Below are 26,221 nucleotides of genomic sequence, written 5' to 3'. Positions count from 1 at the left end.
AAATAACCATTTATGGAGGAGCTTACAACGCCTAGTTTTACTATGCATATCCTCATCTGCATATAATTTACATATGCATATTCATCCATGTGATAACATGTTTAACGGTACAAGACATTTGGAAAACATGAGATACGGATGTGGCTTCACATTACATTGATACAAATCATTTAGTAGGCCTTGTTGTGCCTTATTTGCATGAAAATATTTTCTAAGACAATCTGATATTACCATGATAAGCAATTCTCTCTGTAGTTAAAACATTAAAAATAAGCACGCCACAGGAAAAGTTTTCAAAAGCATTGCATCCACTACAAATATTTCTATTTATTGAATATAAAAAAATTTAACTTCTTCTCAGTAAGAATTTCATGTAATTTAAGTGTTTATCTCCATTAATGAGAATGGCATATTTAATCTAAATGTTTATATCAGAAGTAAAACATATTTAAATCATTCTTTTATTTATTTAAACTGTTATTGTGAACATGCTCTGTATTTATGATTAGGACTCATAATGAAGATTTACGGTTTAACTTCATCTGGCGTTATACCATCAGTTTCACTAAATGGCCCAACTCGCACGCTAGCGCGGACATTTTAAGAGGGGATGGATATTTGCTTCAAGTGATAGGCTTGGTGAGTGAAATTATATTTGCATAATATATATTTTGCATATCTTTCTGTATATGTATAATCTTAATTTTCTATATGTATAATTCTGTCTAAAAGTGACCAACAATACATTTAATTTCAGCTCACCATCGGTGTCGCCAAACTGCTCTGTCTCCCAAATGTTCGTATGCATGGGTCAGTGTTTGCGTGTAGGTCCGAAAATTTTTCCATTATGTTTGTTTTTATAAATCTCAACTTATGAGTCGGAAGTGGCTTACACTTCTTTCAGAGCCTGTTTTGTGCATTCGCAACGGTTATAAATAAGGTCCCAGGTCCTGTGGGCGTCAGTATCACACAGTGATTACAGTTCACACCTGCAGCTAAGCCCCTTACACAACAATTCACCAATACATACTGGGAATCTTCAAGATTTTTTATTGGCAGACACTTTACAATAACAGTACATGAATAATCATGTTCTAATACCTGAATTAATAATTACTTTACTATGAACTAATGATGAGTTAAGACATGTACAAATGAAGAACTAACCTTAACTACGACGTGAGTCATTTGAATTCCTGCATGAATATACCTAAACTAGTTAGTACATGCTTGTTAATTAATGTATTAATTAACACTTTGGGGTAAACTAAATCAAAGATGCTCTAGATTAGAAGAAAGATGTATTAAAAGGGTACAATGTTAAATTGTTCATAAATTTGCCACCAGCAACTGTCACAAACATCATTGAATGACACTAGATGTTTTGCAATGTTTTCATTTAACCTTACTCATTGAACACACAATGATGCATTCATCATTAAAAATAATTTAATCTCATTCCGTTTTAAGTGATTCCACTGCTGCCATCAAGAGTGAAATACCTACACTAACATATCCATTAAACAGATGTAATTTTCTAAATTAAAATCAGTGTTAGCACAGATGATGGTTATTTCTGTGGTTATTTTGTGGATTGGTTTACTTTCTTTATATCATAGTGCAGTCGGATGTTAGTCTTTTTTTCTTGCTCTTCTTGGGGGTCACTATTGCCCCTTCCAAATGTGTCCTCTTTTCCTCCTACCATTCAGTTCCTTCTCCATCCAAATTCGGGCACAGCACCACTTCTTAACAAACCACCGAAAAGCACCAAATGATATCTGATTTAGAAGAGCTGAATATGTATAGAACATGTGTAATTGATTACTTTTTAAAGATGTACTCTTGGAGGGCCAAGACAAGAAATGACATAATGATACAAGTCATGAATTCATGTTACTTTATAAGTAATTAATGATGAGTTAGTAATAATGTGCCCCCTCAAGTAAAGTCATGACACAGTCATGCATTAACAAGCCATTACTTTAAGTTAGTGTATGGTTAGTTAATCATGAGTTAGTAATGATGTGCCCCCTCAAGTAAAGTCATGACATAATGATGCATTAACAAGTCACTAGTTTATGTTAGTGTATGGTTAGTTAATAATGAATTAATTATGATGTCCCTCCTCAAGTAAAGTCATGACACAATGATGCACTTACAAATTATTAACTAAAATATGAATAAACATAAACAATAAGAGTGTCATCATTATTCCTTTACACCCATGGTACAAAAAACAAAACAAAGATAAAAAATGTGTTCTTTTATTTTTATTTATACAATTAAACACATATGGACTTAAAAGAAAGTCCAAACATACCTGTAAAGACACACACAAGACACGTTTACATGTAAAATAGGGAATAAGCTATAGGACAATGCTAATTGAAGCATATATATTTAAACAACAAAAAATACAGTTAATTATTGTAATGTACATAACCTCCTGAAACAACATACATGCAAACATGTCTTTAATTATAAATTCTGTTTACCAAAGAAGTCAACATTTATGAGATTAAAATGCCAGCATTAACATAGGAACACATAGGTGCCGAGCGAGCACCCAGTGCGCCACTAATGAGTGCCCCACCAGAAACAAACCCTATGTAGCAGATTGGGGATTTTCCTCCATTACTCCCCCTGGTACTTTTGTCTTCTGTATTAACATGCTGTGTGTTGTGAGTATTTTTTTAGGGAACCTGCAATTTAAGTGCTGTGGTTTTCTCTCTGAGACATTTGTGAAAGGCTATCTGGCCCACCCGCTTTTGGGGTGTAGTGTTCAACACATTGGAGTGTGGATTTGTTTCATTGCCTTTTGTAGTGAGGGTCACTGCGTGTGGGTGCAGTCTAATGAGTGATTACTTACAAGGTGGGTCAGGGATTCCTTTTCCTGTTAGTGTCTTTGATTAACCCAGTATTTATCTATTTTGTTTTATTTAAAATATCTTTTTTTGTATTAACATCTGTGGGTAATTAAGAGGTAAATGTCTGAAAGGTATTTATTAGTGAATGTGGTGTCCTCAATGTGAAAAGATTTTTGTAATAAATTGCTTTTAATTGTCAGAACTGTCTCAGTCCTCCTTGGTAAGAACGAACCTGTGTTGTCTTACATATCCTTGGGTGAAAGTCCTGAGGTGGCGTAGTTGGCTACCATGTAAACCGTATTAGAGTTTTATTAATGTGAACTTCCAGGCTGCTTACCTTAGTCTGCATCACCTCCCCTCGCCACATTTGGCGTAGTCGGCAGGATCCTTACCCAATCGAGGCTGAGACGTTCTACTCAAGTTTGATTTTATTTTTATTTCTTTTGGGAAGACAAAACAGCAGTAGGCTCCATTAGGTTGGGCAGGTGTGTTTTGAAGTTTCTTTGCCTCACTCGTGTTTCTCGTTGTGTAGCCGTCATGGCAGAGGACCTGCAGCAAGTGCCTCACTCGTGTAGCCGTCATGGCAGAGGACCTGCAGCAAGTGCCTCGCTCGTGTTTCTCGTTGTGTAGCCGTCATGGCAGAGGACCTGCAGCAAGTGCCTCGCTCGTGTTTCTCGTTGTGTAGCCGTCATGGCAGAGGATCTGCAGCAAGTGCCTCACTCGTGTAGCCGTCATGGCAGAGGACCTGCAGCAAGTGCCTCACTCGTGTAGCCGTCATGGCAGAGGACCGGCAGCAAGTGCCTCGCTCGTGTTTCTCGTTGTGTAGCCGTCATGGCAGAGGACCTGCAGCAAGTGCCTCACTCGTGTTTCTCGTTGTGTAGCCGTCATGGCAGAGGACCTGCAGCAAGTGCCTCACTCGTGTAGCCGTCATGGCAAAGGACCTGCAGCAAGTGCCTCACTCGTGTTTCTCGTTGTGTAGCCGTCATGGCAGAGGACCTGCAGCAAGTGCCTCGCTCGTGTTTCTCGTTGTGTAGCCGTCATGGCAGAGGATCTGCAGCAAGTGCCTCACTCGTGTAGCCGTCATGGCAGAGGACCTGCAGCAAGTGCCTCACTCGTGTAGCCGTCATGGCAGAGGACCGGCAGCAAGTGCCTCACTCGTGTTTCTCGTTGGGTAGCCGTCATGGCAGTCAGTAAGTGTCTCACTCGTGTTTCTCAGTGCGTAGCCGTCATGGCAGAGGACTTGTAACGATTGTTGGAGCTGGTAGCCCGGTTGGAGGCAGATACTGCATGCCTGCGTCAAGCACCAGCCGTAGGGCTTACAAGTATTAATGCTCCAGCCCTCAGTATTCTCTCTATCTGTTTCCCGACCACTGAGTTTGTGGTGTACGTCCCTAGGGAAATAGGTGTTAGAAAAGGGGTGATTATGCCAGAATATAATGGGGTAGGAGAGAAGCGCAGTCACCCAGGAATTCGTAGCCCAACACCACTTTATTTTTTAGACCCTGGAGCTGAGAGTCATGGGCTTCGTGGTCCATCGTCGGGACGACGACGCAAATGGGTGGGGTGGATTGTAGCAGATTGGGGATTTTCCTCCATTACTCCCCCTGGTGGAGAACAGGAATAATTTCCCCATGGATTCAGCTGTGTTCAATACCGGCTGGTTAATCATTATCATGATTGCACTTTTAATAAAAGCAAGGTGCACAGGTAGCTGAGCTTGTGTTCAGCCATTCCTAATTGTCCATTTTATGCCTTTCCCGGATGGAGTCGTGTAGTTTGGGTTACTTGTTTCTCCAATCTCTGTTGTTGCAGTGCAGTGAGAGCATGTTGCAGCATGCAGTGGTTTTAGATGCGTTGTTCTGACGCAGTTGGGGTCGTGTCTAACAGCGTGCTCGGAGCTCTGTAATCAGCAGGACACACGGACCCAGACTACGCTGCTGTTTTGTCTTGATTGTAAATGTATTGCTGCTTTTGTCTTCTGTATTAACATGCTGTGTGTTGTGAGTATTTTTTTAGGGAACCTGCAATTTAAGTGCTGTGGTTTTCTCTCTGAGACATTTGTGAAAGGCTATCTGGCCCACCCGCTTTTGGGGTGTAGTGTTCAACACATTGGAGTGTGGATTTGTTTCATTGCCTTTTGTAGTGAGGGTCACTGTGTGTGGGTGCAGTCTAATGAGTGATTACTTACAAGGTGGGTCAGGGATTCCTTTTCCTGTTAGTGTCTTTGATTAACCCAGTATTTATCTATTTTGTTTTATTTAAAATACCTTTTTTTGTATTAACATCTGTGGGTAATTAAGAGGTAAATGTCTGAAAGGTATTTATTAGTGAATGTGGTGTCCTCAATGTGAAAAGATTTTTGTAATAAATTGCTTTTAATTGTCAGAACTGTCTCAGTCCTCCTTGGTAAGAACGAACCTGTGTTGTCTTACATATCCTTGGGTGAAAGTCCTGAGGTGGCGTAGTTGGCTACCATGTAAACCGTATTAGAGTTTTATTAATGTGAACTTCCAGGCTGCTTACCTTAGTCTGCATCACCTCCCCTCGCCACACCTACATACTGTAGTTCCAGGAAGAAAAGTAGCTATTACTAAACATAGGCCTAAATAAACTATAAAAATCAGAAAACGGTTTAGATCGAATTAAATTTATTAGTGTTAGTTATTAGTCTATTTTCCACGTTTGATTAGACGGATCTGTGTAATTAAAGGCTTAAAAAAATCATGTGCCATTCCAATTATTTGTCACAAAGCTGCAGATAGCAGATTATGATATTACAGTTTAAATTATGGAAGTTTTAAATTATATGTTTAATTCAAATTTAGATTCCTTCTTGTTTATTCTTACAGAGACTGATTGATTTAGTTTACCCCTTAACGTTGATTAATGCATTAACTATCAAACATGTACTAACATGTTTAAGGCTGCTGTTATTCATGAATTAGTATGACTCATGTTGTAGTTAAGGGTTGCTCTTCATTGGTTCATGATTAGTTCATATATTCACTAATCATGAGTTAATGTTGAAATAACTATGAATTCAAGTATTAGTACATGTTTATTCATGCCCTGCAGAGGCGCTGCAATAGGGCAGGCAAGGCAGACAATTGCCTGGGGCCCCGCATTTTGAGGGGGCCCCCGAGGACCAATCATTTAAACAATCAGAAATGTTCATATTAATATAACACGCAGTGACGCCGCAACACCTCCGCATCCCCCTTAGTGGGCCCCCCTCTCTCGCAAGGCTGCGTATGCTTTTGCTGCTTCTGGCGCCTTTTTCAAACTGTCGCAGCGCTTACTCGCGTTTCTTTCTTTTACTGTCTGTACCCGAAAATGCATGAATTCGTGTATTAAAAATGAAGAGGACATATCCATCTGGCAGCCAGAAGCGGGAAAAAAAACAAGATGATGGGGAAAAGAGAAAACATGACTGCGGTAAGTGATGGAGAATGAGATGATGATTAACTTAATTGACTTAACACTTACATTAAGGATAATTAATGACAAACAAATCGTTTCGTTGTTCAATTCACATTTATTTTTCACAGTAGTACATATCGTTTTAAAGCACCTTTACAGAAAATACATGTATTTCGAGTGATCTGTTATCAGAGGTGACTGTTAAGTAATGGTATTTTAAGAAATGTACAAAACAAATCACACAATCCACGTTGTTAATTTCAGTTTAGTTTCACTTAAGATTAATTACTAGTAACGTTAATATGTTACTGAAAAACTGTGTTTAGCTAGGGGGTTGCACTTAGCAACAGCATGTAAAGTGTTAGACGGTATTAATGGAGGCTGAAATAGAATACCGTTAAACTCAGACCGTTAAACCGTTAAAGAGCGACGGCGCCGGCGACATCGAGCGAAAGTATATATATTTTTTTAGAAAATGACCTGTAGTTTCGCTAGATAAGACCCTCTTCCTCAGCTGCGATCGTGACCGCTAAACCGTTAAAGAGCGCCGGCGACATCGAGCGAAAGTATATAATTTTTTTTAGAAAATTACCTGTAGTTTCGCTAGATAAGACTCTCTTCCTCAGCTGCGATCGTGCACAAAACTTAATTTCTCTTCAAAATTAAGGACCCGCTCACTCAGATCCTCTGACCAAAATCTCTTGGCTATCCCCCGCTCCAGACTTTCCACCCTGGGTGGCAGATCCTTCAGTGTCTTGGCCCCCAAACTCTGGAACAGCATCCCTCAATCTCTTCGTGACTGTCCTTCACTTTCCCTCTTTAAAGCTCAATAATTATTATTATTAAAGGATTAGCGTTAGTTCACCTCAAAATGAAACTTTCCTATGGACTTCAATGACAACCAACGTTTAAGTCCAAATCAATGCAGTTTCAAAGGTCTTTGAAGTGCTTCAACGGGCTGTGTACGATCGCATCTGAGAAAGAGGGTCTTATCTAGCGAAACGATAGGTCATTTTCTAAAAAAATAATATACTTTTTAACTACAACTGTTCGTACTGAGTTGATCTGCAACTCAGGTCACCCTCGATGTCGCCGGCGCCGCCCCACTGTTTACAAAAGGGACCGTGCGAAGGAGGATAGTTCAAATTGTATTGTATGTTGAATGACATATTTATGTCTTTGTGTCATATTATTGTTTAAAATGGTCCGTGGGGCGGTACTTCCGACGGTGCCGGCGACATCGAGCGAAAGTATATATATTTTTTTAGAAAATGACCTGTAGTTTCGCTAGATAAGACCCTCTTCCTCAGCTGCGATCGTGCACAAAACTTAATTTCTCTTCCACTGAGGAAAGAAAGACATGGATATCTTGGATGGCATTGGGGTGAGTAAATGAGTGAAAATGGTAAGTTCAGAGTGTCAGATAGTGCTAATATAGAATAATAAAATAAATATTAAATAAGATGATAACCATATATTTATTATGTAGGAGCATTACTTAAGTTCCTGTCACCACCACTTCAGACAGAGGATTCTCCAGTCCCTCCTAACAGTGAAAATGGTAAGTTCAGAGTGTCAGATATAGTGCTAATATATTTCAGTATACTGATATGTGCTTTATGAAAGTATTTTGTGACTAAATATCTTATGTATGTTTTTAGTACCATCCACCTTGTTGACATTGCAACAACAACCTGCTAATGATGAGGAAACACCACTCACTTCTTCCACATGCAGTAGTGTTGATCTTGACAAAGGTACTACAAGATTCCTAATGTCTCACGACCCTGCAAAATGGCCAAGGATTCTTAAAGATCGTGAGCGCTGTGAAATTTTGTGGGAAATGGCCCAGTCCAAGTAACCGATGCAGTGTTTCCACAAAATAACGAAAAAGTTCCTAGACGGTTCACAAAAGACAATTTTGAGATTGTAATGAAAAATGGAGAGAAAATCAAGAGATCGTGGCTAGTGGTGCACGATATATCGGCCGCCGATATAACATCGGCCGATATGGTCAATTTTTTACACATCGGTATCGTTCCGATGTCAAAATAGGGCCGATGTGAACAGGCCGATAATCATTCCTGTGTATTTGACGTGTGTGTAGATGTGAGTGGGGGGGCGGGGATGTTACATTAGCGCATACATTACGTGCGCAAGTCCTGTCAGTTTAAACATCAAGCGCAAGAAGACTGGAACTTGCGCGCTGTTTTCTGTCAGCCTTATTTTTGTCCCGCCAAAGCCTTATTTGACCGGTGAGTGATGTAGATGAGTGACTTCTGCGCTTGTTTAACTGAGAGAACGAGCAGAGAGAGTGAAAGCCCTGGTCGCGCGCACGCCGTCTTCAAACTGTCTTTCTTGCTCTCTCTCCCTCCCTCGCGCATATTAATGAATTGAGTTGACTGAATATCTTTGAGAATACACGATGGTAAAAGGTCGGAAGACCGAAGTTTTTTTTTTTCTGAACTACCATTGGTTGTGAATTGTGCTAAAACAACATTGCCTTATCTTCTCTGAAAAGCTTTCCACACATTCAGATGACATAAACCACACTTTCAATAAACAAAAAAATCTATCTAGTGATGAAATGTTTTCTGTGTTGAGACAAATCTTGTGCGATGTCCTAAACTGCCTGGATAATCACACAACGTGTGCCGTGGTCCGTTAATGACACGTCCGATTCGTGAACTAATGACTCTTTTGAACGGATTCACTTTACAGTTTTTTTCAATCGCTAACAAGCGCTTACCCATACTTCAGATACTTTTTCTAAACTCTTAACACAGACTCACACCTACAAAACACAATTGGCCAAATGGTTCATTTTCTTCTCAAAAACACATTTTGTTAAATATATACTAACTCTTCATTTCAAAATAGAACACATCTTTCTCTGCACACACTAACTTTACCAAAACACTGAAAATCTGTCTCAAAATGAAATTATTCTGTCAAAGAATAACACTTGTTTTTACTTCACATGGTACATGCAGTCAATCAAAGTACACCAGGTTTCAAAATACTGGCTATTGTTGACATTACAAAAACTACATAGACTTTGATGTTTCAGTTTTACAGGTATTTGCATGCAAAACATGCAATCCAACCTTTTTACACTAAATTTCTTGGTTGGGAACTGTATGTCCACATGTACAGTAATGTTCACATTCAAAAGCATTCTAGTAAAAAGCAAATCAGTTTTTTCCCTTTACTGTTTACAACAGGAGGTACAGTAGAAACACGGTATGAAAGAACAGAAAAAGTTTTACAGTATTGCTTACAAAAAATTACTGTATCTAAACTCTGCGATCTTCAGGGTTAGGCCACATGTTTTCATCAAATATTGCACTTCTACACGTCTCACTGCATCACTCACTGCACATCTCACTGCACCTCTCACTGCACATCTCACTGCACCTCTCACTGCACCTCTCACAGCATATCTCACTGCATCACTCACTGCACATCTCACTGCATCACTCACTGCACCTCTCACTGCACCTCTCACTGCACCTCTCACTGCATCTCTCACTGCACCTCTCACTGCACATCTCACTGCACCTCTCACAGCATCTCTCACTGCATCACTCACTGCACATCTCACTGCATCACTCACTGCACATCTCACTGCATCACTCACTGCACCTTTCACTGCACCTCTCACTGCATCTCTCACTGCATCACTCACTGCACATCTCACTGCATCACTCACTGCACATCTCACTGCATCACTCACTGCACCTTTCACTGCACCTCTCACTGCATCACTCACTGCACATCTCACTGCACCTCTCACTGCACATCTCACTGCACCTCTCACTGCACCTCTCACAGCATCTCTCACTGCATCACTCACTGCACATCTCACTGCATCACTCACTGCACCTCTCACTGCATCACTCACTGCACATCTCACTGCACCTCTCACTGCACATCTCACTGCACCTCTCACTGCACCTCTCACAGCATATCTCACTGCATCACTCACTGCACATCTCACTGCATCACTCACTGCACCTCTCACTGCACCTCTCACTGCATCACTCACTGCACATCTCACTGCACCTCTCACTGCACATCTCACTGCACCTCTCACTGCACCTCTCACTGCATCACTCACTGCACATCTCACTGCACCTCTCACTGCACCTCTCACTGCACCTCTCACTGCACCTCCCACAGCATATCTCACTGCATCACTCACTGCACATCTCACTGCATCACTCACTGCACCTCTCACTGCACCTCTCACTGCACATCTCACTGCACCTCTCACTGCACATCTCACTGCACATCTCACTGCACCTCTCACTGCACATCTCACTGCACCTCTCACTGCATCACTCACTGCACATCTCACTGCACCTTTCACAGCATATCTCACTGCATCACTCACTGCACATCTCACTGCACCTCTCACTGCACCTCTCACTGCATCTCACTGCACCTCTCACTGCACATCTCACTGCACCTCTCACTGCACATCTCACTGCACCTCTCACTGCATCACTCACTGCACCTCTCACTGCACCTCTCACAGCATATCTCACTGCATCACTCACTGCACCTCTCACTGCACCTCTCACTGCATCTCACTGGACCTCTCACTGCACATCTCACTGCACCTCTCACTGCACCTCTCACTGCACCTCTCACTGCACCTCTCACAGCATATCTCACTGCATCACTCACTGCACATCTCACTGCACCTCTCACTGCACCTCTCACTGCACCTCTCACTGCATCACTCACTGCACCTCTCACTGCACCTCTCACTGCATCACTCACTGCACCTCTCACTGCATATCTCACTGCACCTCTCACTGCATATCTCACTGCATCTCTCACTGCTCCTGCTATTCTCCCTGGGCCCCTTGCTCTTACTCTTCCTCGTCCAGACATTACAGTGTTTGTCTTTTTCTGTTTCCAAAAACATCACTCCTCAAAGTCCTAATTTTACTGTATAAGTGTCAATGTAATAGAAAAAAATTGGGTAATTTTGGGTTGGCCCAATTTACCCAACATAAATCAGCTGTGTGTCAATTATTCAATTGTTTGTTTATTATTTTGCTGAGATATATTGTTTTTGGAACTGATATCATTGCAAAAGCAGAGGTTTTTATACTGTATCTAAGGTTTGGAATATTGTTTTTGCTATAGTGGGATGGTGTGTGTTAACATTCGCAAATACTACAAAAACAATCCATAATTTTGTTGGGAGGTATAACTTGTCTGTTAAGAAAATGTAAGCATTGTGGAAATGTGTTCACTGACTGCATATTGTGTGAAAACGACATGAAATGTGTGAATGGTATGGCCACAATAGACCGATGCCGTGCTAATTGTGTTTAGAGTTTTGAAAATGTGACTACTGGTTGGACAAACGCTTGTTAGCGACTGAAAAAAACTGTAATGAATGGTTAAAACAACTGATCTGTCCAACACTGAACTCAAGAGACATAAATCGGAAACACTTTACAATAAGGTTCCATTTATTAAAGTCTAGTTAACTACATTAGTTAACATTCTATTAATATTAGTTTCTATGCGGATTTACTCCATGACAAAACCACCCCAGTCATTCTAGAATGATTCATTCTTTCCAAATAGAGCTATTCAAGTCATCTGGTGAAATTGTGTTTATATCGCAATGCCATTTTTTACCAATATCGTGCAGCCCTAATCCTCGCTATGTGTTTTCTATACAGAGATATCGACATCGGTAAATATCGGTATCGGCCATAACAGCAATATTAATATCGGTTATCGGTATCGGCCACAATTTTCACATCGGTGCATCACTAATCGTGGCTTATATACTCTATCAGCACAGATGCAGTATTCTGATTTGCATTACACACTGTTTGGTAAATGTGAAAATGCTCTCAGCAAAGGTGGATTTCGCACATGGAAGAATATGAAAAGAATATGAGTATTCAAAGGCACATGCTGAGAATATGGAAAGCTGGCATAATCTTCAGAAGAGGTTTCTAACTAAAACAACCATTGATCAAGTCCATCAAGATTTAATGCAGATTGAAGTGCAACATTGGAAAGGTGTTGTAAGGAGAGTGATTGCCATCATCTGCCATCTTGTTGAGTGCAACCATGCTTTGAGGGGCCACACAAATGTTTTATTTGACCCACACAATGGCAATTTCTTGTCACAGGTAGAGTTAATGGCACAATTCGATCCCATTCTAAATGAACACATAAGGAGGATTCAAAACAAAGAGGTAAAGGTTCATTACCTTAGCAGTACAATACAGGAGGATATCATAACATTAATTGGAGACAAAATAATGCAGGAGATAGTTAGCAGGGTGACCAAAGCGAAGTACTATTCTGTCATAATGGACTGTACTCCTGACGTCAGCCATACTGAACAACTTTCTGTTGTGTTGAGAATTGTGAATTATGAATCTTCTGTTGGAGCCTTCATCACTGAACATTTCTTTGGATTAATTGATGTACAGGACACATCTGGAAAAGGACTATATGATACCCTTTTGGAAAAACTTGAGAAGCACAACTTAAAGATTTCAGATTGTCATGGCCAATCCTATGACAATGGAAGTAATATGATGGGCAGTAAACAGGGAGTTCAGACAAGAATCTTGCAGCTGAACAACAAGGCATGGTGTGTCCCATGCAGCAGTCACACTCTGAAACTGGTTTTGGCAGATGCAGCCAAGTCATCTGTGACATCAGTCTCTTTCTTTGGTGCTCTGCAGAGATTGTATAATCTCTTTAGCTCATCTGTGCAGCGCTCGGCAGTACTACAGCAAAATGTGAAGCATCTTACTGTCAAATCTTTGTCAACAACGAGATGGGAGGCTCGAATTGATAGCGTGAAGGTGGTACGTTACCAGCTGCCAGAGATTGTGGAAGCCCTGTCTGCCCTCCAGAAATTTGCTGTGGAGAAGAAAGACTCGGAGACAATGTCCATAGCAAACAGCATTCAGAATGCGCCAATGACTTGGGGTTTTGTCCTGTGTGTGGTAATCTGGTACAATGTCTTGTATCAGATTAACCATGTGAGCAAAATTCTTCGTTTCTCTAGAAACACTTAAAAAGGAAACTCAGGGAGTGCAAACATACTTGAAAAATTTCAAGGAAAGTGGACTCGCTGCTTGTCAAACAGGATGCAAGAGAGATAGCAGAAGCTCTAGATATTGACATGACATTGCCTGAGAAAAGACAACGCAAAACATCATGGCAATTCCTATATGAGGGCAGAGATCAGACACAATCCACACCAGAGGAGTCTTTCAGAAGTCTTGGTTGACACAGCCATTGGAAGTATTAATGACCGATTCTGTAAGCTGGAGAATGTTTATGCCATGTATAGTTTTCTGATCTCAAAAGAAAACATGAGAGAAGCAATGCATGGACAACTCGAAGACAACTGCAAAAAATTGGAAAGAGCCTTACATGACATACATTCAGAGGATTTGGTTATGGAGGTCAGGGCTGCTGTCCATACCTTCCCTGATCATTCATCTACTTCACCAAGCGACATGTTAGATTACATCTTCAAGGAGCAACTTCTAGATTTGTATGGAAACTTGAGCATTGCTCTTCGTCTGCTTCTAACTCTTCCTGTCACCGCTGCCTGTGGTGAGAGAAGTTTTTCAGCTTTAAAGCTGATTAAATCATACATCAGGTCAACAATGAACCAAAAGAGGCTCTCAGCACTGGCACTAATTTCCATTGAACAGAACATATGAAGGTCTTTAGATATGGAGGACATAGTGACAGCATTTGCCGTAGCTAAGGCTAGTAAGCAGCGTTTTTAAGGTGACAATACATTATTATTTTATGAAGATTTATGTACTGTATCTTGAGAATTATATTATATCTTGATAAAACATAAGTACTTTAATATTGTAAACAATAAACAATTTATGTTCTGTTAGATGTGTTTTGACTACTTTTTGTATATTGTATAATTATATCTCTAGGTAACAAAGATATATTTACAAAAAAATATTTTAGAAGGGCCTCATTGATTAATTTTGCCTGGGGCCCCCACCCAATGTTGGTTCGCCTCTGATGCCCTGTTATTGTAAAGTGTTACCTTTTATTGAATATTTTATATTTTAATATTCAGAAAATACGTGATTTAAGTATAATATAGCCAGGCACGTGCACACATAGACATCAAAGGGGGCTTGAGCACCTGCCCTTTTTATTCCTGGAGAGAAAGTGCCCTTTTTTCTGAGGTGCTTTTTTATTTTTTTTTAAAATAATATATATTATTGTTGGTCGTCGCTAGGCCAAACTTCTGCCTAGCCCCCCTAAAAATTTGTGATTAATGTTGGCTACACAAATTCGTGTTCGCTTCAGTCTTGTTATTATCAGATTCAGCGCGTTCTTCATCTTCATTCCGCAGCGGCGCAGAGCAGAGAGCACGTCAGAAACAGAGGACAGGGTGTGTGTGTTCATCTGAGCCTCATTGGTCTGTCACTGCTCGTCAATGTCAGAATATTTGAGATGACCAATCAAATCAAAGTAGGCGGGCTTTATGGTCACAGACGCTGCTGCGCGCGAATTTTAACCATTTTAACAGTGCAACTCGACGCGGACGGTCAAGTGCGAGATAAGTAAGTAGCTAAACTTAACATTTCATATTTGACATTTTTTTAGGTCGTAAATGTTAAACGAATGACTAAAAATAATCAGGCAAACTAATATAGTTTTGTCTAATTTCGCCATTTTGAACTGAAAATAGGCCTATGTAACGTGACTCATGTAATGTAATAATTAGTTTACTGTCATTGTGAGGGGACAAGACACATTAACAAAGCCGTTTTCATCATGTTCGGCACAAGATTAATAATGAATGTGTACATATTGAGAATATAATACAAATTGTAGCCTTTGGTAAATTAAAAAAAAAGCTCAGCTTTAGGAGGGGAAGAGAAAGTGATGAAGAGACTGAGAAAAAAGAAAGCGTGATGGAGATGAGAAGAGAGCAGGTATTGACAAATAATCTACTGCCCACTGACATGGTTTTAAAGCTATTTCTTATCCCTTTTTAGGGTCTTCAAACGTCTTGAAATGCACATATCAGACAAATAAAAAATTTGAACCCCCTACCAACCTCAAATTTAGGACCTCTTTGATTATAAAGCCCTGTCTACGGCCCTGTATTAGGCATAAGATCAATAATGAATGTGTAGCCTACATATTGTGAATGCATTTAATTAACTTAATTACCTTTAGTAGCTTTCAGTAAATAAACGCGTCTGAGAAAAGGATTCATAGGCAAAATCAACCTATCAGTTGACCCTATGTTTACTTTCTTCAATGACAGACAAAAAATGAAAAGCCTATATCAGTCAAAGCTCAGCTTTAGGAGGGGAAGAGACAGGGCAAGATAAAAACAAAGAGAAAAAGAGTGTGATGATGCTGAGGAGAGAAAAATAATCAGCTGCCCACTGACATGGTTTTAAAGCTGTTATCCAATTTTTTTGGCCTTCAAAACATCTTAAAATGCACATATGTAGATCAGAGAAATCAAAATTTTCTCGGGGAAACACCGAACCCTCTTCCGTACTTCACATTTGGGACCACAGTGATTATAAAACCCTGACTTTGCATGGTAATGAAACTGATTAATAGTGAGCATTAGATCCTAAACTAGTGTTACCTTTTTTTTATATAAAAAAAATATATATATATATATATATATACACTCATTGGGGGCTTAGCCCCCCTAAAATGAAAATCCTAGTGACACCCCTGCTACAGATGCAAACAGATGGAGGATAGTTTAAAACAAACTCCATCTAATTGTGAATTTTGAAGGTTTTATTTGATGATGATGATGATGATACAGTCATGCGTGAAACAATTGTGTGAGTTTGAGGAAGATAAAATTAATTAACCTTTTTAATTATTATTTTTTTAAAAGTCAGAGTTGTTAATATATATACTTTTTTGTTTAAAAAAAAGTAAAAAAAAAAAAAAAAAACGTAATTATGAGAAGTGCCCTTTTTTTCACTTGAGCCCCTGCCCCTCAAAATGTGCACATCCCTGAATATAGCCATATGTTTGAATAAGTTTTTCTACTATTATGATGTATTATGATATACTTTTTTGTTTAAAAAAAAGTAAAAAAAAAAAAAAAAACGTAATTATGAGAAGTGCCCTTTTTTTCACTTGAGCCCCTGCCCCTCAAAATGTCTGTGCACATCCCTGAATATAGCCATATGTTTGAATAAGTTTTTCTACTATTATGATGTGGGTCTGTCACTGTGAACAAGAGACGGGCAAGTGAATGGTGTGTTTACAGCTGTACTTCTATTTCAGGCCCACAAGAATGTTTCATATATGGTGAAGACCTTCCCATCTGTCCATTTCTTAAAATATCTGTAGAATGCCTTACCACTTTGGGAAGGATGTATGGATATATACTCGAGTGTGAGGCAGGACTCTGCAGTTGTTTCAGCAGAAGCTGCTTAGCTTTATATATTTAAAGAATAAAGTCCATCTCTGGCACCAGACTGTGTTGTTAAAGATGGAGTTTATTAAAGAGGAGATTGAAGACATGACTGATCCAGAACCATCCAGAATAAAACATGAAGATACTGAGGAACAAATAGGTTGGTGTCCATTCTTGATTCTTCAATAATTCTATGAATTAGTAATCAGTATATGGATGAAAAAATAATAAAGGAATGCATGTAAATGATCATAACCTTGTATATAACTGAACTGATCTTTCCAGATCAAAGATACATTATACTCACACAGACAGATGTCCATGTCTTGTTTTATTTTAATTTTCTCAACTGATTCTAACTGCTTAATACATTTTATTTTAGACCAGCTGGATGTGAAGGAGCAAAGACAGAAACTAAATGACGTAAAGAAACTCTGTGACTTCAAAACTCAAGGAACAAAAGCCAAAAAGCTGCACTCCTGCTCTCAGTGTGGAAAGAGTTTCCAAAAGAAAGGATGCCTTAAGATACACATGAGAATTCACACTGGAGAGAAACCGTATCCATGCACTCAGTGTGAGAAGAGTTTTTCTCAAGCATCAGATCTCAGTTATCATCTGCATGTTCACTCCGGAGAAAAACCATTCAACTGTGATCAGTGTGGTAAAGACTTTATTTCATCATCACATCTTAAATCACACCTGAAAGTTCATTCAGATGAAAAGCCTTATGTGTGTTCTCTCTGTGGAAAGAGCTTTTCATGGCTGGCCACTTGTAAACGTCACCAGAAAACCCACAATGAACTGAGAGATCATGTGTGTTGTGAATGTGGGAAGAGCTTTACTACATCTGGTGAACTGAAACGGCACCAAAGAATTCATACAGGAGAAAAACCTTACAAGTGCTCATACTGTGACAAGAGATTCACTCATTATGGACACCTGAAATCACACGAGCGAGTTCATACTGGAGAGAAGCCGTACTACTGTACTGAGTGTGAGAAAAGTTTCAAAGATTCAACAGGTTTGAGAAATCATCTGCTCCATCACTTTGGAGAAAAACCATTCAACTGTGATCAGAGTGGTAAAGATTTTATTTCATCATCAAGTCTAAAAGATCACCTGATAGTTCATTCAGATGAGAAGCCTTATGTGTGTTCTCTCTGTGGAAAGAGTTTTTCATGGCTTAACTGTTTTAAACAGCATCAGAAAACACATAATGAAGTGAGAGATCATGTGTGTTGTGACTGTGGGAAGAGCTTTACTAGAGCTGGTGATCTGAAACGGCACCGAAGAATTCATACTCGAGAAAAACCTTACAAGTGCTCATATTGTGACAAGAGATTCACTCGTTCTGGAAACCTGAAATTACACGAGCGAGTTCATACTGGAGAGAAGCCGTACCAATATATTCAGTGTGAGAAAAGTTTCAGAGATTCAACAGGTTTGAGATATCATCTGCGCATTCACTCTGGAGAAAAAAACATTCAACTGTGATCAGTGTGGTAAAGATTTTAATTTGTCATCAAATCTAAAGAAACACCTGAAAGTTCATTCAGATGAGAAGCCTTATGTGTGTTCTCTCTGTGGAAAGTATTTTTCACAGCTGAACAGTTTTCAACATTTTAAACTGCACTAGAAAACTCATGATGAAGTGAGAGATCATGTGTGTTGTGACTGTGGGAAGAGCTTTACATTTACCCAACTGAAACGGCACAAAAGAATACTTTTATTTTTTGTTTTATTTAAATTAATTATTTGTTAATGTTCCAAATGCAGTTTCTCAGATCTACTTAATTATTTTACTTACATTTACTCAGTTCATATGGTATGTAATTGATTTCAATGCTTTAAAAATGAATCAATAGTTTTAAGTTTAAAAATGTTTCACCAAAAAAAAAGGGTAAATTGTGGACTTTTGTTATTTCCTGTTTCATGGCGTGTTTTGTAGCCCTTGTGGTTTATCCTGTTGATTAGTTCCTGATTGTTCGCAGGTGTGTCTTGTTTTCCAATGACCCTTGTGTATATATACTTAAGTGTTTCCCATGTTCTGGGGCCTATACCATGAAGCCGGTTTAGGTGGCTAGCCAGCTATGTTTCAGCTTAGTTTCCGCCAACCCTGGGTTTTAGGTACTATGAAAGTAGCTCGGCTTTAATCGGTGTTCGTTGCCATGGTATCTTACGCTGCACGGCTAACCTGCTCCGGGGCAGGTTAAGTTCTGGATTCGAGATCTCAGACTGAAGTTTGACCAATCAGCTGTGAGCAAAGAAACATATAGGTGACGTAACTAATTCCCAGTGTTTGTTGCAATGGCTTTACATTTTCTTTCAAATCCTGTGGACATCTCAGCGCAAATTGTTAGACGAGCACATCGTAGAGAATGAGTTTTTAGCCGGACAAAATCCCCTTGCCTTTCCTGATGAAAGATACAGATTTTCGCGGAAGGAATATCTTATCTTTGTGAACTTCTTGAGCCGCACATAAATAATTTAACACGTCGAATTCATGCACTTACTGTAGGCTACCATAAATGGTATTGCGTTGCGTTTTTTTTTTTTGCAAGTGGTAGCCTACATACTTGCACGATCGGTGATGCACAGAATCTAGGGGAAAACACGGTTTGTCGAACCATTCGCAAGGTGGTCCTCGCTCTGCAGGAGTACATTAATAGTTTAATAGTGTTCCCCAGACATTTATTGACCATGTCCATAAGAGAGGGTTTTTATAAAATTGCCGGTAAGATATATTGATAGGGTGACATCACGTTTTTTTTTCTTTCAAAAAGCAAATTTCACAAATGTACTATACAATACAGTAAATGTTAAGCATTATTTTAAATCTTTTTTTTTTTTTATTCGGTTAATCTTATGATAGGATTCCCTATAGAGTCATTGGAGCAATAGCCTGCACACATGTTGCAATCTCCACTTCTCTAGGAGAACATGAGGCAGATTATGTTAATAGAAAGTCCTTTCACAGCCTTAATGTTCAGGTAGAGATTATGTGAACATGTGAAATTATTATTTTCTGTGAGATGAATCTTTAAATTAATAGTAAAATTAACAGATAATAATATACTTTCCGTGAGTATGTTGTGTCAGCGCTTTGAGGAAAGCTAGTTAAATTTGGTACAGTACAAAACACTGTTAATTTGAATTGGGACAGCAAAACCTACACAATAATCCCCTATCATGACCCTCATGTGTCAGTAAAACCATAGTAAAAGTTAGAGATGATCTTTGGCATCCTAAAGGCACGTTTCAACTGTCTTCGGCGCTTAAGAGTCACCAGAGTGGGCATCACAGATAGTGTCTGCATGTGCCATTCTGCACAATATATCCACCATAGAAAGGAGCCAGAACACCACAGAAAGCTTCTCCCCGATGAAACTGACCCGAACACACTTGACCACCCAGCTGGTGCAAATGTAGTTGCAATCACCATACAATATTACACTTAATAAAAGCACATTGAAACTGCAGACAGGTCTCAAACTGTTTTATTGGTTTTGTGGGATGGGGGGGGAAGAGAGCAATAGAAAGTTGCATTAATAAATATTCATGCTAAAGTGTTACTTGGTTAAATAAGTTCACATACTGAGATCAGTTTAATCCAGCTGTTGCATTTATTTTTTAAATGTGGAGCCTCCTCAGCTCACAGTCAGGCTCCTTTAGTGTGCAGTCTAGCTCTATAGGCTCCTTTAGTGTGCAGTCTAGCTCTATAGGCTCCTTTAGTGTGCAGTCTAGCTCTATAGGCTCCTTTAGTGTGCAGTCTAGCTCCATAGGCTCCTTTAGTGTGCAGTCTAGCTCCATAGGCTCCTTTAGTGTGCAGTCTAGCTCTATAGGCTCCTTTAGTGTGCAGTCTAGCTCTATAGGCTCCTTTAGTGTGCAGTCTAGCTCTATAGGCTCCTTTAGTGTGCAGTCTAGCTCTATAGGCTCCTTTAGTGTGCAGTCTAGCTCTATAGGCTCCTTTAGTGTGCAGTCTAGCTCTATAGGCTCCTTTAGTGTGCAGTCTAGCTCCATAGGCTCCTTTAGTGTGCAGTCTAGCTCCATAGGCTCCTTTAGTGTGCAGTCTAGCTCCATAGGCTCCTTTAGTGTGCAGTCTAGCTCTATAGGCTCCTTTAGTGTGCAGTCTAGCTCTATAGGCTCCTTTAGTGTGCAGTCTAGCTCCATAGGCTCCTTTAGTGTGCAGTCTAGCTCCATAGGCTCCTTTAGTGTGCAGTCTAGCTCCATAGGCTCCTTTAGTGTGCAGTCTAGCTCCATAGGCTCCTTTTGTGTGCAGTCTAGCTCCATAGGCTCCTTTAGTGTGCAGTCTAGCTCCATAGGCTGCTTTAGTGTGCAGTCTAGCTCCATAGGCTCCTTTAGTGTGCAGTCTAGCTCCATAGGCTCCTTTAGTGTGCAGTCTAGCTCCATAGGCTCCTTTAGTGTGCAGTCTAGAAATATTAATTTCTCTGCTGTTGAAGGACTTAGCCTACTTTTTTTTTCTTTCTTTTTCTTACAGATAATTTCTCCAGCCTTTCAAAAAATCCTCTCACAAGGGACACTTGTTGCTGGCATGCAAAGATTGTTTTTAGCTAATACATACAAATGAGGAAAGATTACTGCTCTCTCTTTCCAGTAAGTTAGTGGATCATGAGTTCTGGGCAAATACGCATCGTTGATGTATTTTTTCACTTCCACTGTGGCATCAGCTGTAGCATTGTGTATCATCTGGGTTTGATGGATACGAGTATCACCATAAACTGTCCTGTGTTTCTACTGGATGATGTATTGTTGCAGTAGGCGAGCTGCCGATCACAATACACACATCTCACTTTTTTTGGGGTTTCTAAATGGAAATGCTCCCACACCACAGATGTACGGCATCTCTTCTGGGGAGCCTCCATTTTATCTATCTATCCAAATCTATCTAGATATGTATCTCTAATCTATCTATGTAATTAGATATATGTATCTACAATCTATCTATGTATTTAGATATGTATCTATAATCTATGTATCTATAATCTATCTATGTATTTAGATATGTATCTATAAATGTATCTATAATCTATCTATGTATTTATATATGTAGCCTATCTTTAATCTATCTATATATGTATCTATTAATCTAGCTGTCTATATATATTTATATCAATGTATCTATTAATGTGTCACTATATACTCTGTGTCTCTAGCCTATCAGTCAATGTGTTGTGTAAATTTAAATGTAAGCCTAAATATAACTAAACAAATCGCACTATATCACCAAAAATCCGCTATCTCAAAATCAAACTCCTCTCACAAAAACCCACGAGGTCAATATGCGTTGATTTCACTTTTATACAGATGTGCGATTGTGTGGTCTGTTTCCGACCGTGTCAATCAAATGCTGATTCGGCGGATCACACCTGATGAAACAATTAGTGAAACATTTCGAGGCTTCGTTTGGCCATAGTCACGTGACATGGGTGTTCAGTGTTTTGAAACATCTGCGCTTCGGGATCTCGCAAAGCTTCGGAACGACTTTTTCGCGGCAGCCATCCCTAGCCAGACCCACATCAAGATGTTGGGTCTGGGAACTCACCATTGGCAGAGCTCAATCCGAGGGGCGGGGTAAACGGTTGTCTTTTAAATTCCCTCCGCACGCAATAGGATAACGCTACAACCAACCAGAGCGTTTTCCCACCAGCGGAGGTAGTTGATAGATTAAACTTTTGCCGTATCTGGTCTGCAAAACTATGAACACATCTTCCTTTTTTTAAGAATGACTTAAAGGTGCCCTAGAATGTGAAATTGAATTTATTTTGGCATAGTTAAATAACAAGCTGTGATTGCTGTGATTGCCAATTCTATACACGATCTGATTGGCCTGACTAGAGTTTGGTTTTTCCAGCTCGAAAGCCAACAGAGAGTTGCCAGAACTCCCTGGCTGCAAAATAAAATTAGCTGAGCTAGGGGGAGTCTACATTTCTAGGCCACACACTAATCTGATAAAATGTTGAATGTGGGCAACAATTGTTTCATTTGAAATACCACACAAGTAGCCTGGCTGCCAGCCCGAACCCCGCCCACAACAATTTTTGGTCGGGAAGTTCGGTCTGGACTTCATTGAGGAGTAATTATGATCAGTCAAAAAATGGTCGGACCAATCAAATTGCCAGGGCGGGCTTTATACGATGATTGACAGATGAGGTGCAGTTACGTAATCCTCACGTCACCAAAGAGCGCTTGGGTTGAATTCGTTTACAACAAAGTTCTGCCGCTGGAGAATTGAGATTTCACGAGTTCACACTTACAAATAAGTCAGATAGAATAAATGCGTAGGCCTATATAAGGTGCTGTCCGAGGAGAGGGCTCCGTGATCGGTATTCGGCCCGAACCCAGAGTACTCCCCGTATTCCTGGCTGTGAAAGAACAAGCCAAGAGTGAGGATTCGGGGTGGTGGAGGGATGCTGAAAAACTGTTGTTAGGTTGTTAGGTGAGTTAGAGTGAATATGCTTCCTCTCATGCTGATAGGGTAACGTTAGACATGTTATTGTTTGATGACAAGTTGATTGGATTGATTATTTGAACGTGCTCCTTCCGAAATTTGTTTATGAAATAACAATAATCATGTGTATATTCCGCCATCGCGTCTGTTATAGAAGATATCGACCGCGCATTGCTTTTAAAAGAGGAACAGAGAACCGCGATCAAGGCATTTGTCGGTCGGAAAGATGAATGAAGAACATGCGTCATTTACTCCGTTGCTCTGATTCAGGGACGTGCACAGACATTTTGAGGGGCAGGGGCTCAAGTGAAAAAAAGGGCACTTCTCATAATTAGGCCTACGTATTTAAAAAAAAAAAAAAAATTTAAACAAAAAAATATTTATATTAACTCAACTCTGACTTTAAAAAAAATTAATTAAAAAAGTTAATTAGTTTTATCTTCCTCAAACTCACACAATTGTTTCACGCATGACTGTATCATCATCATCAAATAAAACCTTCAAAATTCACAATTAGATGGAGTTTGTTTTAAACCTACTATCCTCCATCTGTTTGCATCTGTAGCAGGGGTGTCACTAGGACTTTCATTTTAGGGGGGTAAGCCCCCAATGAGGGTATATATATATTTTTTTTTAAATAAAAAAAGGTAACACTAGTTTAGGATCTAATGCTCACTATTAATCAGTTTCATTACCATGCAAAGTCAGGGTTTTATAATCACTGTGGTCCCAAATGTGAAGTACGGAAGAGGGTTCGGTGTTTCCCCGAGAAAATTTTGATTTCTCTGATCTACATATGTGCATTTTAAGATGTTTTGAAGGCCAAAAAAATTGGATAACAGCTTTAAAACCATGTCAGTGGGCAGCTGATTATTTTTCTCTCCTCAGCATCATCACACTCTTTTTCTCTTTGTTTTTATCTTGCCCTGTCTCTTCCCCTCCTAAAGCTGAGCTTTGACTGATATAGGCTTTTCATTTTTTGTCTGTAATTGAAGAAAGTAAACATAGGGTCAACTGATAGGTTGATTTTGCCTATGAATCATTTTCTCAGACGCGTTTATTTACTGAAAGCTACTAAAGGTAATTAAGTTAATTAAATGCATTCACAATATGTAGGCTACACATTCATTATTGATCTTAATACAGGGCCGTTGACAGGGCTTTATAATCAAAGAGGTCCTAAATTTGAGGTTGGTAGGGGGTTCAAATTTTTTATTTGTCTGATATGTGCATTTCAAGACGTTTGAAGACCCTAAAAAGGGATAAGAAATAGCTTTAAAACCATGTCAGTGGGCAGTAGATTATTTGTCAATACCTGCTCTCTTCTCATCTCCATCACGCTTTCTTTTTTTCTCAGTCTCTTCATCACTTTCTCTTCCCCTCCTAAAGCTGAGCTTTTTTTTAATTTACCAAAGGCTACAATTTGTATTATATTCTCAATATGTACACATTCATTATTAATCTTGTGCCGAACATGATGAAAACGGCTTTGTTAATGTGTCTTGTCCCCTCACAATGACAGTAAACTAATTATTACATTAGCCTACATGAGTCACGTTACATAGGCCTATTTTCAGTTCAAAATGGCGAAATTAGACAAAACTATATTAGTTTGCCTGATTATTTTTAGTCATTCGTTTAACATTTACAACCTAAAAAAATGTCAAATATGAAATGATAAGTTTAGCTACTTACTTATCTCGCACTTGACCGTCCGCGTCGAGTTGCACTGTTAAAATGGTTAAAATTCGCACGCAGCAGCGTCTGTGACCATAAAGCCCGCCTACTTTGATTTGATTGGTCATCTCAAATATTCTGACATTGACGAGCAGTGACAGACCAATGAGGCTCAGATGAACACACACACCCTGTCCTCTGTTTCTGACGTGCTCTCTGCTCTGCGCCGCTGCGGAATGAAGATGAAGAACGCGCTGAATCTGATAATAACAAGACTGAAGCGAACACGAATTTGTGTAGCCTACATTAATCACAAATTTTTAGGGGGGCTAGGCAGAAGTTGGGCCTAGCGACGACCAACAATAATATATATTATTTTTTAAAAATTAAAAAAAGCACCTCAGAAAAAAGGGCACTTTCTCTCCAGGAATAAAAAGGGCAGGTGCTCAAGCCCCCTTTGATGTCTATGTGTGCACGTGCCTGCTCTGATTGGTTGTAGGTCTATCCAATTGAATGCAGAGGCATTTTCTTTTCTGGTTCGGTTGAAACACGCCCCATAATCACAGCCCAATGGATCAGTTTCAGACTCACATTCTTTCTAGAATATGAGTATGACGAAGTCAGGCTACCACACAAGTAAACTGTGAGATAAAATTTGAGTTTTTCCTAAAAGCACAATATCATCTAGATTAATCTTTTTGAATTTGTTGAAAAGTTTGGAAAACTAGAAAGATTTAAGAGTTAAAGCTTCACCAGTCGACAACTCTTACATTGAATGTCATTGTTGCAGTTTATTTTCTGTCAGGATGAATTCAAGTTAAGTCATCTTTATTTATATAGCGTTTTTACAATGCAGATTGTATCAAAGCAGCTTCACATTGATAACACGAAAATAAATACAAGATGTTTGTTTCTAGAATAAAATTGCTTCATCGTCCACCTGAAGTAAGGCCGATCAAAAATATTGTTGAATAATTAAATGTCCTCAACTAAGCAAGCCAAAAGCCAAGGCAACAGTGGCAAGGAACCAAATCAGGAAAAAAAAAAACCTTGGGAGAACCCAGGCTCAGTCGGGGGCCAGTTCTCCTCTGGCCAACGAACGAACAGTGTATGATTATAATTCAGGCAACATGTCAAAAGTCAAATTGGATCAAACCATTCACAATATTTTCCACTTCCATCTGGTTGGAGGTCGGAGTCATCACACCGGTATGGAGACGAGTTTGTAGAGGTGTCCATGAGGCCTTCACAGGGCTGATGAGACTGGCACTTCAGTGATGCGTTGTGGTCGTACCCAGGCGCAGGTTCACCGTCTCATCTGGATACGGCCCGGATCCG

The 26,221-nt window shown here is 39.6% G+C and overlaps 2 protein-coding genes across 2 annotated transcripts in view; both read left to right on the top strand.

Annotated features, from left to right (window-relative positions):
* The window catches only part of LOC130101124 (oocyte zinc finger protein XlCOF6-like), a 297,964-nt gene that overhangs the window by 50,632 nt on the left and 221,111 nt on the right, over window positions 1-26,221 (top strand). The window lies entirely within an intron of this gene.
* Window positions 16,802-18,351, top strand: LOC130101131 (zinc finger protein 664-like). The gene is made up of 2 exons (XM_056266716.1): window positions 16,802-16,897; window positions 17,120-18,351. The coding sequence occupies exons 1-2, from the start codon at window positions 16,813-16,815 to the stop codon at window positions 18,229-18,231; spliced, it is 1,197 nt and encodes a 398-aa protein (XP_056122691.1). The 5' UTR covers window positions 16,802-16,812; the 3' UTR covers window positions 18,232-18,351.

The sequence above is a fragment of the Rhinichthys klamathensis genome, unplaced genomic scaffold, assembly GCF_029890125.1.
Source record: "Rhinichthys klamathensis goyatoka isolate OS25496 unplaced genomic scaffold, OSU_Roscu_1.1 h1tg000253l_1, whole genome shotgun sequence".
Lineage (NCBI taxonomy): Eukaryota > Metazoa > Chordata > Actinopteri > Cypriniformes > Leuciscidae > Rhinichthys > Rhinichthys klamathensis.
This window is presented reverse-complemented; position numbering and strand designations above follow the sequence as displayed.

Bases quoted from the DNA above. Each gene is read 5' to 3' on its own strand.
- LOC130101131 (XM_056266716.1), top strand. From the start codon at position 16,813: ATGGAGTTTATTAAAGAGGAGATTGAAGACATGACTGATCCAGAACCA. The intron at 16,898-17,119 runs GTTGGTGTCCAT...ATTTTATTTTAG, and splicing joins AGATACTGAGGAACAAATAG to ACCAGCTGGATGTGAAGGAG.